This window comes from Bos indicus, chromosome X, assembly GCF_029378745.1.
Source record: "Bos indicus isolate NIAB-ARS_2022 breed Sahiwal x Tharparkar chromosome X, NIAB-ARS_B.indTharparkar_mat_pri_1.0, whole genome shotgun sequence".
NCBI classification, from domain to species: domain Eukaryota; kingdom Metazoa; phylum Chordata; class Mammalia; order Artiodactyla; family Bovidae; genus Bos; species Bos indicus.
In genome coordinates, this window is record NC_091789.1 from 118,602,947 (window position 1) to 118,619,854 (window position 16,908).

Here is a 16,908-nt window from a genome sequence, read left to right on the forward strand (position 1 = left end):
AAATACCTTGTTAAAGAGGTATCTACCATTAGATGATGAATGACAGCACACACACTTACATGGATGAGACCATGTACACACGCATGTGTGTGTGTAATTTGCTCACACCTGTCCCACTAGAGGATGAGAAACCTAAAATGGCAATATCACTAAGCTAAGAGTGTCAGACTTTTTTGGGGGGGCTCCAAAATCACTGCAGATGGTGACTGCAGCCATGAACTTAAAAGACTTTTACTCCTTGGAAGGAAAGTTATGAGCAACCTAGATAGCATATTCAAAAGCAGAGACATTACTTTGCCAACAAAAGTCCATCTAGTCAAGGCTATGGTTTTTCCAGTCGTCATGTATGGATGTGAGAGTCAGACTGTGAAAAAAACTGAGTGCCAAAGAATTGATGCTTTTGAACTGTGGTGTTGGAGAAGACTCTTGAGAGTCCCTTGGACTGCAAGGAGATCCAACCAGTCCATCCTAAAGATCAGTCCTGGGAGTTCTTTGGAAGGACTGATGCTAAAGCTGAAACTCTAGTACTTTGGCCACGTCATGCAAAGAGTTGACTCATTGGAAAAGACACTGATGCTGGGAGGGATTAGGGGCAGGAGGAGAAGGTGACGACAGAGGATGAAATGGCTGGATGGCATCACTGACTCGATGGATGTGAGTTTGAGTGAACTCCGGGAGATGGTGATGGACAGGGAGGCCTGGCGTGCTGCGATTCATGGGGTAGCAAAGAGTCAGACACGACTGAGCGAGTGAACTGAACTGAAGATTGACATCAAAAATAGTTTGTCCTTAGGGAAGTTTTAAGGACTTTGGTTGATATTTAAGCTTTTAAAATGATTAACAAGAAGGTAAGGGCAGCCTCTTAGCTGGCATAGTTTTGCTAAGACATAGTTTTTAAAATGAGACACTAATGTGTAAATGCTTGTAGCATATCAACTAGTCTGGACAATTTGTTGAGGTACACATACACAAAGTATTATTTAAGACAAGCAAATTCAGAAATCTCTTGTAAGTTTGTAAATAACAGTCTTACATACCACTTTCACTAACTTTGTGGATTTTCATGAATAAAATTCTAAAGGTGATTAGCCATTATTCAAACTATCCTAGACCTGAATTTTGATAGATTTTTTAGAGGAAACAAAAAGCTGATTATCAAAATAGGATGTTGTCAATATTTAAAAAAATAATTTTAGATCCTATTTAATCCTTTAGTACATTGCTACCTGTTCAGTTTATACTTTCATGGCCATGTTGATGATTAGCTTCAATTTGGAGCATTACCTGTTATTTCCATTCATATGATTACTTAGGAGTAGGAAAGCATAGTAGACTGATAACAATCAAAAATGAATTATTCCACACCTTTCAGTTTGTTCCTCCAAAGAAAGAAAGTGTATGGATAGATATAGTCAAAATCCATTTTCCCTGCCTAAGCATAGATTTAGGGAGAGAGAACGATAATTAAGGTATAATAGTTAGATGAGATATAACCGAAGCCAGCTATAATTCTAAAGTTGTTGTCTTATTCAGTCAGTTCAGTTCAGTTCAGTCACTCATTCACGTCCAGCTCTTTGTGACCCCATGGACTGTAGCATGCCAGGCTTCACTGTTCATTACCAATGCCCAGAGTTTGCTCAAATGCATGTCCATCGAGTTGGTGATGCCAACAAGCCATCTCATCCTCTGTTGTAACCTTCTCCTCTCACCTTCAATCTTTCCCAGCATCAGGGTCTTTTCAAATGAGTCAGTTCTTTGCATCAGGTGGCCAAAGTATTGGCGTTTCAGCTTCAGCATCAGTCCTTCCAATGAATATTCAGGACTGATTTCCTTTAGGATAGACTGGTTGGATCTTCTTGCTGTCCAAGGGACTCAAGAGTCTTCCCCAACACCACAGTTCAAAAGCATCAGTTCTTTGGCACTCAGCTTTCTTTATAGTCCAACTGTCACATCCATACATAACTGCTGGAAAAACCATAGCTTTGACTAGATGAACCTTTGTTGGCAAAGTAATGTCTCTGCTTTTTAAAACACTGTCTAGGTTGGTCATAGCTTTTCTTCCAAGGACTAAGCGTCTTTTGATTTCATGGCTGCAGTCACCATCTAAAGTGATTTTGGAGTCCAAGACAATAAAGTCTTGTCACTGTTTTCATTGTTTCCCCATCTATTTGCCATGAAGTGATGGGACCAGATGCCATGATCTGGTCTTATTACAGAAGTAAAAATAAATAAATAAAATGGCTGGGAATGCAGATAATCTGATAACTAAAATCTATGAATATTTATACTTGTCAATTTTTAGCTTCATATAAGAGCATGTCTATGTACGATCATCAAATGACATTTTATATGTATTCATTGGCATGTATTACTGTATATATCAGGTTTCCCAGGTGTTGCTCATGGTAAAGAATTCACCTGCCAGTGCAGGAGACACAGAGACTTGGGTTCAATCCCTGAGTCAGAGGGTTTGATCCCTGGGTGAGGAATATCCTCTGAAGTAGGAAATGGCAGCCCACTCCAGTATTCTTGCCTGAAAAATCCCATGGGTAGAGGAGCCTGGTGGGCTAACTACAGTTCAGGGGTTGAGTTCACTCAGTCACATTCAACTGAGTGACCACGTATGTAACAGGCATATATGTATGTAGGTATCTGTATCTACATCTATGTATGTATCTATATCTGCATCTATTATATACACATGAATGTTAATAATAATATTAATAAATATTAGTGGAGTGCCTCAAAATACCATCTACATTTCAAGGCGCTGGGCATACAGTAATGAATACAAAAGGCAAGGTTCCAGAAGCTCTACAGTGTCTCACATCCAGTAAAACTAAAAAAAAAAAAAAAAAAGAAGAAAGAAAAAAGAAAAATATCAGATAGGAATATGCTTTTTGAAGAGGTTAAAAGTTAGTGTGATAGAGCCTGAGGGGCCTCTTTTGCCTGTGTGGCCCAGGAATGTTGTGTCTGGGGTGGTGCCATTTAATTTCAAATTTGAATGACAAGGAGGAGTCACCATTTGCAGATCAAGAGGAAGTATACTTCACACAGAGGGAAAAGCTCATGCAGGGGCCCTAAAATAGGGACACTCTGGCTTGTTAGAGAAACCAACAGGCAGTTTGTGGCTGGAGAGTTGCAGGAGGGAAGATTAGATAGCTGAGGTACGAGATGGGGTTGAAATCTATCAATGGGTAGGGGTCTTGTCATGTATGGCAGTGTCAGGGTAAAATCAAGGACTTTAGGATCTAGCATAAACGTGACAAAAAGTCATCAGAAGGTTTTAAGTAGGGGAAAAACAGGTAAAGAAAATATTGGTAATGCCACTGGAAGAAGACAGGACCATTGTAATACCAGTATCAGGTAAGAGATAATATTGACAGTATCTCTTACTATTACTTTCCTGATACTAGCCCAGGTAAAAGGTGCTCGTATCTTATGCCAGGGCGTGCTTGTAATCATACATGTGTTTACTCTACGATCTTACCCCAGTCACTAATGTATAAACCATTTGTGATGTGTTTATTTTCCTTTTTGCCTTTCTAACAGTCAAGACTCCGCCTCCCCACCCCAGGAAATAGGCATCCTTGCCTCATACATACAGATGCTACCTTTATACAAGGTTGTATCTAGGGGATTTATCCTATAAGCCATTAACAATTTCCAAGCAAAATGAGAAGTTTTAAAAACACAGAGGTAATAAAATGCTCTCATTTCCCACTTATGCTCAGTCTACTCTTATTTTCCTAAGGGATAAGGTCTCCCTTTCTCCAACTCCTATTTATGTGAACTAGGTGAGATACTTCCCCTCTGTGGTACTCAGTTACTGATTGCTGACACACCTCTAAAAGATACTGGCCAAGATAGGGTGTAAAAAGTAGATTGTGGACATGAAATTATTATGAAGTATAAAGAATGATCATCATTACAAATGACTAGCCATGGGTTAATTATTTGAACCATACTATGTAGCTATGCCTATGTGAAAGTGTTAGTCTCTCAGTTGTGTCCAACTCTGCAACCTCATGGAGTGTATGTAGCCCGCCAGGCTCCTCTGTCCGTGGGATTTCCCAGGCAAGGATACTGGAGTAGGTAGCATTTCCCTTCTCCAGGGGATTTTCCCTACCCAGGGATTGAACCCAGGTCTCCTGCACTGCAGGCAGATTCTTAACCATCTGAGCCATCAGGGAATATATATATATATTTAAGCAAAAGTGAAATATATATATATATATTTATAAATATATATATATATATATATATTTCACTTTTACCCCTCTAGCTTGTTCTAGTTGCCTTGCTCGTTTTTTCAGAAAGGACTTGTTTGTGGATGTTTTCTCTGGGTGAAAGGGACCATGAGCAGGGTGATTAAAATTATATTTGAAATTATAATTTGATTATTGAAACATTTAAAAATATTCCTTGCAAAGGAATATAAGTAAAAAACATAAACATATAGATGCTTCTTCTGTTCTCCCTGTTTTATTCTGTTCTCATTTGATTCTTATTAATTTCTTTTCTCTCCAATTCTGATGTCTTTGTGCACATGAATTCATAATGAGATAATGAAGCAAAAGCTAATATAATAAAGAACTTTTTAAAGATACTTCTAGCCGCTACTACTTTGGCACAAACATGCTACTGTTGGTCAGTTATCAATCTTTAACAGTGATTATGAGATTGAAATGAAAGAACTAAGTTCCATTGATTGCATAATTAAAAGAATTAAGACGAGACAGTATCTGTTGACATGCTCGAGTTGGAACCTTCAGACGAGTAGGCAAAATGATTTTTATTTTGTTTCATTTTTATGCTGCAGAATAGCCTTTGGGTGGTGGGAGGTGAGGGAGAGAGAAGAAAAAGGCAAAACTTCCCACTGTCGAAGGACAAGAAGACTATTGGCATAGGGACAACAGAAGATTTTCTTCTCTACGAATAAACTAATTAATTTGATTGAAAAATGCAACCTGCAGAGAGCAAAAGAGATTTACTGACATTTCTACAAGGACTCATAAAGATAAGCACAGCAAGTCCCATCAACTTCTCTGATAACTGTGGTTAGGACATGCAGGGGGAAACTAAAACCTTTGTGATGATGAGAGAAGAAAAATGAAGGAAAGTCAGTAAGGAGGCCAAGTGAAGTTATGTTCTGGTTTTATATCAGCAGGAGGAGAGATATGAATAGTATCTGGGTGAAAATATAAACCATAACATGGGAAATAATTGTGAATCACCGTCAACACTTTGACTGGAGAGAAAAATATGTCTAACAACTCTGGCTCATCTTTTTTTATTTTCCTTTTAAATTTCTGTTCCAACCTGGAAATGAGATAACATATGTGAGAGGAAATAGAGTAAAAGAGGTAAACAAGTAGCCGGGTTGTTTTCTCCCAAGTGAAGTGACTAACACACGGCGCATATGAATATCTGAATGGATAGATCAATGAATGAAAGTGTTAAAGTTAAGTTCTGTTAAATGAATTCACTGCAGTGAACTTTTTAGCAGAGTAGTCTCTTACTTGCCATTATATAACACTGTTTCATGAATTCATTTTTTTCTAATTATATTACAATTAGAATTCCTTGCAGATCAAGGTAGTTCAAGAACCACTAGCAACAACATCACCTGAGACCTAGTTTAAAATGCAGACTCTCAGGCCTCACACTGCATGATCAGAATCTACAATTTAATGAGATCTCAGGTGATTCCTAAGCCCCCAATTTTTCTATCAACTGAGGTGGGCTAAATGTATTAACTACTTTCTCAGAAACTCCCAAAATGGTACTGGTGATGTTTCATTCAGTACTCAAATGTTGCCATCATCTCTCATGGGTCATTGATAAAATAGCAAGATTCTTGTGAAAGAATATGCAATATAAAATGTGAGAGTATTGACAATTCATTGGTGGCCTAATTAACAGTTATTAGCATATAGTAATTTTATCAGGTTCAAATCAATATGATGGTCTATGACAACCTTTTTTGTAAACAATACTCAGTTAAAACGTGGACACAACTTGTTCCAATAATATAAAGTATGTGACTCTCATAGTTTAAATTATGAGTAGGAAAGGCAAATCTCTGGAATTCATAGAAATGAGAGTCAAGCATAACATTTTTTGGAACAGTGCTTTTTCACAGAGATAAATAATGATGATTAGAAATTAAGCTTAATTATTCATTCATCTAACAATTCTTATCTCCTACATTCCCTGCACTGTTATAGATACTGGGGAATTATTAGTGGACAAAACAGACTAAATCTTTGTCTTATTGAGCATGCCTTCTTCATGGGAGGAGACAGTTGAAAAATATGTAAAATATGTATATCATTGGAGAAGGAAATGGCAACACACTCCAATAGTCTTGCCTGGAAAATCCCATGGACAGAGGAGCCTAGTGGGCTACAGTCCAGGGAGTCACAAAGAGTCGGACATGACTTGGTGACTAAAAAACAACAACATGTATGCCATAGCACATGGCTTTAAATGATGGAAAAGAAAAAAAAAAAAAGCAGGGGATAGATTTAGAGAATGACCCATTGAATTACTGTGCATACTTGGTCAGTTAGGGAAGGCCTCCCTCTTAAGGTAATATTTAAGGGGAGGCCTGATCACAGGGAGGGAACAGCCATGCTGATGGCTATGGCAAAGGAAAGCGAATATAAAGATTCCAAGGCAGGAGTGAGCTAGGCATGTTTGAGAAACAATGTGCCAGGTAAAATTATACCATTCTCATTTATGGCTGAAACAAAAATGATGCTAATTAAATCAGTGAACTATCTTAACACGAGCACATTTAGTGGAAGCTGATGTTTTTATATTAATTCTGATGTTTCTGATTAGAAAAGTATATACATTTTTGTACTATATCTTCTTATATTTGATAATTGATACCATTTATGCATTCAAGCAATATTTATCATGTGTCTAGTGTGTGCCAGATATTATAGAGTGACATAATTTTTGAAGTTGAGAGTGAGCTTCTACTGTCGTACAAATGATTATGATCTCAGAATGTCACCATACCTCATTTTCACTAGAGATAATTTAAACAGGTTTCTAATCATTGTATTTGAGTCCTCCTTGGTTTGTGATGACATCTGGGAGTTTCATCACTCACTTTGTAAGTATTGAATCAGGAAGATTGAATTGAGTGTCTCTATAATGTATTTGCCACAAGAATCTTTTGTATCCAGCCATGCAGCTTCTTTATTATGTTCCTGTTACTGTTTTGAATGTAAACGTGCAAAATGCAAATGAATGTGTTTGCATTTTTAACTTTAATTTTGCTCTGTATAGTTGAAGAATGTCAATAATTAAACTGTTGTTGAGCTTTATGGATGGAGGGATAACATAGATCAGTATTTTGAAAACTGTGTATTTATGTTTCACAGAATCCTTTTAAACACAGTACTATTTTTCAACTCCATTTTGTGGGAAAATAAATACTAATACATGTTTGATTTTGAGGGAGTGTGGATACTTTCATTTCTGTTGAAAGGCAAACTTTGCAGGCGAGTTCTTTCTAAAATATTTCCTGTGAGGCTGTTGAATTAAGACTGTGGTCTCCAAGACCAGTTTGCAAGGTGTAATAGAATGGTAATGATGAGAATTAGTGGGAGCTTTGGGAAAATGTGTATGACCTGGTCTCTGTGCTTTCTCCCCTGACCCAAGATATCAGTGCACCTATTGGTGGGAGTGCTGATGTTGTAGAGAAGAGAATGAGCATTCATTTTGGTGGGAAAAAAAGAAACCCTTCATAGGATTCTGTTAGACTTTTATCTGCCATTCATTCTCCGTTGGAAATTCCTACTATTCCAGTGCCTAAGATTTAGAGACAGAAAACCACTGACCAGTGTCAGATTTTGCAAGTGGGTCTTTTTTAAGGTACCATTGGGACTTGGAGGAGAGAGGATGGATTTTTTTGAGGCAAGGAGGTGCAGGGCAGATGGAGGGATTAACCACCTGCAAAAATGCTGGTGATAGACTTGAAATGTAGGGAACTGGCTGAGATTGGTGATGGAGACAGTGGCAGTAGAGGGGGTAGGGTAGAGGTCACAGTGGTGGTGAGTCTTATGCGTTTGGGGTCTCTATTTTATTGGATCCTTAGTTTTGAGCTTTATGTTTCACAGGGCATTCAGTGAGCTTTGAGAAATGTTCAAAACTGTGAGAATTGAAAAATATGGATGTGCTTCATATAGCCCATTCATTACTGCCATATGACAGAAAGCCTTTATGTGTTTGTACATGTGTTACTGAAACTTTTCTTTAAATTTACCACTATTGCATTTCTATTTTAAAGCAATGTTTGCTTTTTTGGCCAGGGGTTTATCAGGTTTTCTGATTCATACATTTAATGGAACGTTACAAATGTTTAAAATGTCTGGTCATTCATTTTCCCTTGTCACCTTATGTTTGATTGAAATTGGGTCTCAAAGTGTATTGGGGTTTCTATCATTAATGGAGACCTCATGCTAAAGGATTTGACTCTCCTCATTTAAGTGAGAAAAAAGAGTAAAATGATCTGTTAATGACAAAAATTGAGAAAATCCTACTAACTGACCTTTTATTTTTCTGTTTTTCCTTCTTGATAATCACTGACATAAATGAAATGAGGAATAGATTTAAAAGTTATCTCTAAAAATGAAGTAACATTAGTAAAGGTATGTCTTGTGCTGTGTGCTCAGTTGTGTCCGACTCTTTGCAACCCCATAGACTGTAGCCCACCAGGCTCCTCTTTCTGTGGGATTCTCCAGGCAAGAATACTGGAGTGGGTTGCCATTTCCTCCTTCAAGGGATCTTCCTGATAAGGAAGCAAACCCATGTCTGTTGCTTCTCCTGCATTGGCAAGTGGATTCTTACCACTAGTGCCACCTGGACAGCATGATGGTGAAGCAGACCCCAGGGCCACAATGCCCAATTCCCATCCCCCACCCCCCATTGCTTGCCTTTTGACTCAGGTAAACCTTTGTTTACCCATCTGTAAATTGGGGCTAATAGTATTTCCTGTATCGTTAGGATTGATGGTAATACCTCTATTGTCTGGCAAACCTAGACAACATATTAAAAAGCAGAGATATCACTTTACTGGCAAAGGTCCATATAGTCAAAGCTATGGTTTTTCCAGTAGTCATGTACAGATGTGAGAGTTGGAACATAAGGAAGGCTGAACACCGAAGAATTGATGCTTTTGAACTGTGGTGTTGGAGAAGACTCTTGAGAGTCCCTTGGGCTGCAAGGAGATCAAACCAGTCCATTCTAAAGGAAATCAACCCTGGATATTCATTGGAAGGACTGATTCTGAAGCTCCAATACTTTAGCCACCTGATGGGTACAGACGACTCATTGGAAAAGACCCTAATGCTGGGAAAGATTGAAGACAGGAGGAGAAAGGAACTACAGAGGATGAGATGGTTGGATGACATCATCGACTCAGTGGACATGAGTTTGAGCAAGCTCCGGGAGATGGTGAAGGACAGGGAAGGCTGACATGCTATACTCCATGGGATCACAAAGAGACAGACGCAACTGAGCAACTGAACAACAAGAGCAGATCTAGAATAGAAACTGCTTCCCTAGTAGCTCAGTTGATAAAGAATCTGCCTGCAATGCAGGAGACCCTGGTTCAATTCCTGGGTCATGAAGATCCCTTGAAGAAGAGATAGGCTACCCACTCAAGTATTCTTGGGCTTCCTGATGGCTCAGCTGGTAAGAAATCTGCTGGTAATGACAGACCTGAGTTTGATCCCTGGGCTGGGAAAATCCCCTGGAGAAAGGAAAGGCTACCCACTCCAGTATTCTGGCCTGGAGAATTCCATGGACTGTATAATCCATGGGGTCACAAAGAGCAACTTTCACCTTCACTGAATGTCATGACTGAGCAACTTTCACTTTCTACTGGGCACTACTGATTAGGGAATAAATGCTTCCCCCAAGTCCAGCAGAGTCTCTGTGAAGCAAATCCTATGTTTGCGTTGATCTCTTTTCTGTTCATGAAGGTGATGTTCCTGCAGTGGATGTGAGGTGGGAGACAGACCTCCATATACAAATATTTGAAAATGGTATTCCTTAAGGTGCTTTTTCGGAGAAGGCAATGGCAACTCACTCCAGTACTCTTGCCTGGAAAATCCCATGGATGGAGGAGCCTGGTAGGCTGCAGTCCATGGGGTCACTAGGAGTCAGACACGACTGAGCGACTTCACTTTAACTTTCATACATTGGAGAAGGAAATGGCAACCCACTCCAGTGCTCTTGCCTGGAGAATCCCAGGGACGGGGGAGCCTGGTGGGCTGCTGTCTATGGGGTCGCACAGAGTTGGACACGACTGAAGCAACTTAGCAGCAGCAGCAAGGTGCTTTTTACTGCCCCTAACAAATAACCAGACTCAAAGTGGTTTGCAGCATTGCTTCCTGAAGTGTGATCCATGCACCAGGACCATTGGCATCCCCTGGACATTTGCTAGAAATGAAGAATCTCAGCCCCCTCCTCAGACCCCCTGAGTTAAAATCCATGAGGACATAGTCCCAGGTGACTCATATGCACATTAAAATTTGGGAAGCACTGGTTAAAGCCATTATCTATCATCTTATATTACAATAAATCTACAGTTGGAGTGACTCCAAACCATTCAGTCTGTGACTCAGTTGTGTCCTCAGAGTTGCAAGCTCTTTCCATGTATTGGCCTCACTGGTCTCCATCTGTCCTCAGGTACTTTTACAGTGGGAGGCTGGCCACAGCAGTTCGTTCTGTCATATCCTGACATGCTTCTGTCTCTAGACTTTGTCAGGACTGTCTTCTGTCTGAAGCTATTTTATTCCAATTCAGCTGCTTCCTCTCTCGAGTGCCAGTCATATATTTATGCTCCATTGTCCCTTTGATTTTTATGTCCCTTTCTAAATAACCACTTGAAAACCATAAAATGAAACCAAGAAAAATGCAAAATCTTTCCTTGCCTGTGGGTGGTAGATTTTTATTTTATGAATTTGATAAATTTCCCTAATTTATTTTCATCTTGAGAATGTTAGTTGGAAATGTAGACTTTCTCATTTTCACAGTGTTTTCAGTTGAACAGAATGAAAGTATCATTTTTACAGAATAAAAACCTCAAACACCAGCAACTTCATATGACCCAACCTAGTATAACGTTTTATCAATAAAGAAGGAAATGATTCAAGGTTAAGAGCACAGACCTGGGTCACAGCTTAGTATTTATATACTGACTTACATGTCACTGAGATACATTGAGCAAGTTCTTTAACCTTTCCAAGTCTCAGTGTCCTCAGAATTGAAATACCAGTATTAACTACTTCATTAAGTGATAATGAGGACCAAATGTAATCTTTAAGTGTTTTTCAAACCAAGTTAATTATGCTCCACTTTCACAATTTCTCCTATCTCTGCACTTGTCTTTATCATTATATATTTAATACTTTTCCTTAAAATAGTAAATTTTTACTTAATTTTAGTTGATTTTTCATCCTAAGTGATATGATCTCTTATATGCATTAAAATCGCATATATGCACACTGTAAATATGTATGTGTATATACACACATAAGCTCATTGTGTGTATACACACACACACACACACACACACACACACTAAGACATCCCCCAAGAGGATGGAATGATGCTGTTGTTTCAAGTGACCACACTTTGAGAACCATTGGTCTAGAGAGGAAAAGCAGGATTTCTTTGGCTGGGATACAGTGATGTGATTGTACCAGTCATTAAAATATTGAACCACACAGGCTGCACACTGAGTGTCCCCATACACCATTTTCCTCCCAACCATGCCAGCCCCTCCTCCAAGAACCTTCAGCTCCATATTTTTACATTCCACCTATAAAAGATGCAATACCTGAGAAAGCACTTTTTGGTACATCCATTCTTAGTGGATAGTCTCTGAGTCTAGGTTCATAAGGCGAAATCACTGTTAAATATAAAAGGTTACTTGAGGTTCAGACTTCACATTTTCAGGCAGAGCTCAAGAAATTTCCCAGAACTCATGGGTTAGTGTCGGGTATGACATTGTATGGCTCTCCCACACCTTATATCATCAAACGCCTTCCTGATCCTCTAATGCCTTAGAAAATTTGCACAGGTGATTCCTTCTATTTAGAAAGTGTTTACCCCATCCTCTTCACTACCTCCTCAAGACTTTAGAGTTATTCAAATATTAGTGCTTCAGAAAAGTCTTTCCTTACGTCATGAACTCAATTCAGTTACTTTCATTTCATAGCATGATCTCAATTACAATTAATTAATGGCCTCAGGAGCTATATATTATCTGTGACCCCCATTCAGAAGGTAAGCTCCATGACTGTAAAGGTCTTTGTCGCTTCACCATTCGTAGTATCTAAGTACTCAGTAATTCTACATTTAATAAGTATATGACTCAGTTCTTCAAGTCTCAACTCTCAGGTTCTGTGTTGTGTAATGACATCATTCGGAAAGAGCCCAGGTCAACGTGGAGCCATTTTTATGTCCCCTCTGAATGTACACAAATATAACCATAATGATTTCCTCATACTGTTATAATTGTTGACATAGATATTTCCTTAAAAGTCTCTAAGCTACTTGAATATGAGGATGTTTTCTTTTGTCCATCTCTAACAAATAGGAGTTTCTAGAATAGATGTGGAACCCAGTGAATATTTGTTAGATGAAACATCTCTCCAAAAGTTAAAAAAATGATATTTTAAAATGAAATTCCTTATTAACACTAACACATGTATGTTTGACTTGAAACATTTCTTCAACTATAAATAATAATATGGAATGTTTTTCTTTAGTTTCTGAAATGTGAGATTTTTAGCTCAATGTAAGGACAAACCAGGCAGGAAAAACAGCAAACACAAGGAATTATATTGCAGCCAATTCTCATGAAATCTTGTTATCAAGTCAGTTCTCAAGGGATAGACTGAACCAATAAAGTAAAAGATTTATATACCTTGCAATGCCAGGATGGTGTTCATTGTCTAAGAAACTTAAACTAGCAACTTTGAGTTTTTGCTTCCACTTAAATGGATGCTTTATGTTGTTTCCCATAAAAAGAAAATGTCTACTTTTTCTGTTTGATAAACGAAAGCTCATTCTCATAGACTTCTGATTACAATGTGCCTCAGGGGACCTGTGTCTCTAAAAGGTTAAAGCTGTAATGATAAATGGTATAACCAGTCCATTCTAAAGGAGATCAGCCCTGGGTGTTCTTTGGAAGGAATGATGCTAAAGCTGAAACTCCAGTACTTTGGCCACCTCATGCAAAGAGTTGGCGCATTGGAAAAGACTCTGATGCTGGGAGGGATTGAGGGCAGAAGGAAAAGTGGACGACAGAGGATGAGATGGCTGGATGGCATCACTGACTCGATGGACATGAGTTTGAGTGAACTCCGGGAATTGGTGATGGACAGGGAGGCCTGGTGTGCTGCGATTCATGGGGTCACAAAGAGTTGGACACGACTGAGCTACTGAACTGAACTGAAATTATTTTAAACACTCTCAGTTATGTGTGTATTTTATATGTTTAAATATGTTGATTAATGGAAATTTCTGGTAAAAATTTTATAAATAAGAATAATAAATAATTGAAATTATGCCTTCCTTATTGACATTTTAAGATCAGTCTGCAGTATACTATGGTTCTCAAAAATGCTTTAAACATGCCTTCATAAAGAATATTTATCTTAAAATTTGTACTAACACTTCTCTTTTGTCTCTCAACATTTTGTTAAATTAATAGATGAAATAACCAAAATTTTACTTTTTATCCTTACTATGAAGTTGTGTTGGAGAAGGCAATGGCACCCCACTCCAGTACTCTTGCCTGGAAAATCCCATGGACGGAGGAGCCTGGAAGGCTGCAGTCCATGGGGTTGCTGAGGGTCGGACACGACTGAGCGACTTCACTTTCACTTTTCACTTTCAAGCATTGGAGAAAGAAATGGCAACCCACTCCAGTGTTCTTGCCTGGAGAATCCCAGGGACAGAGGAGCCTAGTGGGCTGCCATCTCTGGGGTTGCACAGAGTCGGACACAAAGTGACTTAGCAGCATGAAGTTGTGTGGTTGATAAGCAAGATTTCATCTCATGTCTGTGATGCCGATATTCACACTGAGAAGATTTAAAAACTTAGTCTAAGGCATATAGCCAGACTGTGAACTAAAACCAAGTGTTTGGACTTTAAATCCATTGCCCAGCCCACTAATGTATACATCCTTGACAAAAAGAAAAAAAAAAAATATTTCACTTATCTATTTGTGCATAACAAATGACTCCAAAGTTGCAGCTTAGTACAAAAATTTATAATTACATCATGATTCTGTAGATCAAGAATATGGTCAGGGCTCATCTAGGTGGTTGTTCTGAGATTGCGGTATGGCTGGGGTCACTCACCGGGCTTCATTCATCAGGAAGCATAACTTTTAAGATTGCCTTTTATCCTCCAGAGTTACTCTCAGGATGGTCTCTAATCATTCGGTAGTCAGCTTGGGCTTCCTTACAGCATTGCAGCTGGATCCTAAGGGACAGAATACAAATGGTGCTCATTCCTTACAGCCTATGCTTAGAACTTGTATAATGTCACTTCTGCCATATTGTGTTGGTCAGAACAAATCACAAGGCCAGTCCATATTCATGAGCATGGAACATTGACTCCATCTCTTAATGGCATGACAGAATTTGTAGCCATGTTTTCCACCACACATATATTAAAGTAATGGACATAAAAGCAAACAATTGCCAGGGTACATTACTAGCTCAATTACCAGAGATGGCTCTCACTTTATTTATCATGTTCACATTTAGTTAGCTGTGTGAAATGTTCTAAAAATTGGAATGTGTGGACTATCATATGCTGAAGAAAGAATACCTTCAGAGGTGATTGATTATGGGTTTTATTCACCTTCTTTCTTAATGTCCAACAAATGCCAAACCATGTTAACACACATTCAAATGTCAATAGTTTTACCTAGTGATAGGTTTAATAATAGTAAAGTTGCTTTGACAGAAGCAATAATTAGGTATCTTTCAAATTTTCAGTTTACATAAAGTTCTCATGGATCTCCAGAATCAGCAGCTGAAAGAGTTAAATGCCTGGTTAACAAAAACAGAAGAGAGAACAAGGAAAATGGAAAAAGAGCCCCTTGGACCTGATCTTGAGGACCTCAAACGCCAAATACAGCAACATAAGGTTAGTATATTTTATGCTATTTGCTTTCATGTGGAAAACAAACTGTGTATATGTGTATTACATACATACACATGCCATGTTTTCAGATAAGAGAGAACAAAAGCTTCAAATGAGAAAAGGTTTAAAATAATTCTTGCCTAATATTTTTGCAGTGTTTACTTTTTTGAATACAAAATAGCTAGGCTTTTCATACTTGAAAAAAAAAATCAAATATATTCCTGGAAGAGAACAATGTGGCTATGTGATTTATTAAAATTTTGGTTTTCCAGAAGAGAGTCTCTGTAGGGATTACCTGAAAAGCAAATTTACGTAATAAGGCAAGATTTTTTTAAACGTGTTTTTACCTTCAATTTATAAGGTCTGCTTACAGCAGGCCAAGCTTAATGAAAAATGGACATCTGTAACAGTGCTTTCCTGTCAAATATAGCATCTAATAATTTTAATATTTCCATCTTATCTTGTACATTTACAGTTATGCTCCCTGGTTACCTGCAAGTATTTATTGTTTCTGTGATTAGAATTTCTACAGAAATTTTCTTTTCAGCATCCATTTTTTTTTTATTGAGGTGTAATTGACATATTCATTTCAGGTGAGCAGTATAATGATTCAGTATTTGTAAATACTGCCAAATGATCTGTGCAATAAGTCTACAGTTAACATCCATCACCATATAAAGTTCAAAATCCTTTTTGTGTATGTGAAGAGAGCTTTTAAGATTTACATTCTTGGCACCTTTTAAATATGTACCCAAATATTATTGATCATAGTTACCATGTTATAGATTACATCCCTGTGACTTGCATATTTTATAACCGGAAGTTTGCACCTCTTTGGCCGCTTTATCCATTTCACCTGGTGCCCCAGCCCCCTCCCCTCTGGCAACCACCATTCTGTTGTCAGTAAGTTTTGTTTTGTTTGTTTGTAATGACTTTTAGATTACACATGTACGTGAAATCATACAATATTTGTCTTTGTCTGACTTGTTTTATTACCATAATTCCCTTAAGATCATCCAAATTGTCACAAATGGCCAAGATTTTATTATTCTTTTGTCTTTTTGTGGAATATATACAACATTCCAATATATATATACATCACACATTCTTTATGCATTCATCTGTCAATGATGAATTAGGAAACAACTCCTGTGTTGTTTCCATATCTTGGCTATTGTAAATAATGCTTCAATGAACATGAGGGTACATATATCTTTTCAAGGTAGTGTTTTTGTTTTCTTTGGATAAATATCCAAAAATGGAATTGCTGGATCATATGTAAGTTTTATTTTTAATTATTTTTAGGAATATCCATGCTGTTTTTCACAGTGGCTGTGACAGTTTACATTCCCAACAAGTGCATTAGGATTCCTTTTTCTCTACATTGTCCCCAACATTTGTTATTTCTTGTCTTTTTGATAATAGTGGTTTTGACTTGCAGTTCCTTAGTGATGTTGAGCATCTTTTCATGTGTCTTTTGGCCTTTTGTATGTTTTCTTTGGAAAAAGAAAACCTCTGACCGTTTTTTAAAAAACAGATATGTATCTTTTTGCTGTTGAGATGTATGAGTTCTATATATATTTTGGATATTAATCCCCTATCAGATATATGCTTTGCAAGTGTTTTTTTTTCCCATTTGATAATTACCTTCTCATTTTGTCCATGGTTTCCTTTGCTGTGCAGAAGCTTTTTAGTTTGATACATTCCCACTAGTTA

General features: G+C 37.9%; 1 protein-coding gene across 9 annotated transcripts in view; it reads left to right on the forward strand.

Moving 5' to 3' along the window:
- The window catches only part of DMD (dystrophin), a 2,362,639-nt gene that overhangs the window by 747,676 nt on the left and 1,598,055 nt on the right, over positions 1–16,908 (forward strand). For all 9 annotated transcript variants that reach the window (XM_070783459.1, XM_070783466.1, XM_070783462.1 and 6 more), the window contains one exon: positions 15,045–15,195. In XM_070783459.1, the coding sequence (XP_070639560.1) occupies positions 15,045–15,195 (151 nt within the window). The remainder of the gene's footprint in view (positions 1–15,044; positions 15,196–16,908) is intronic.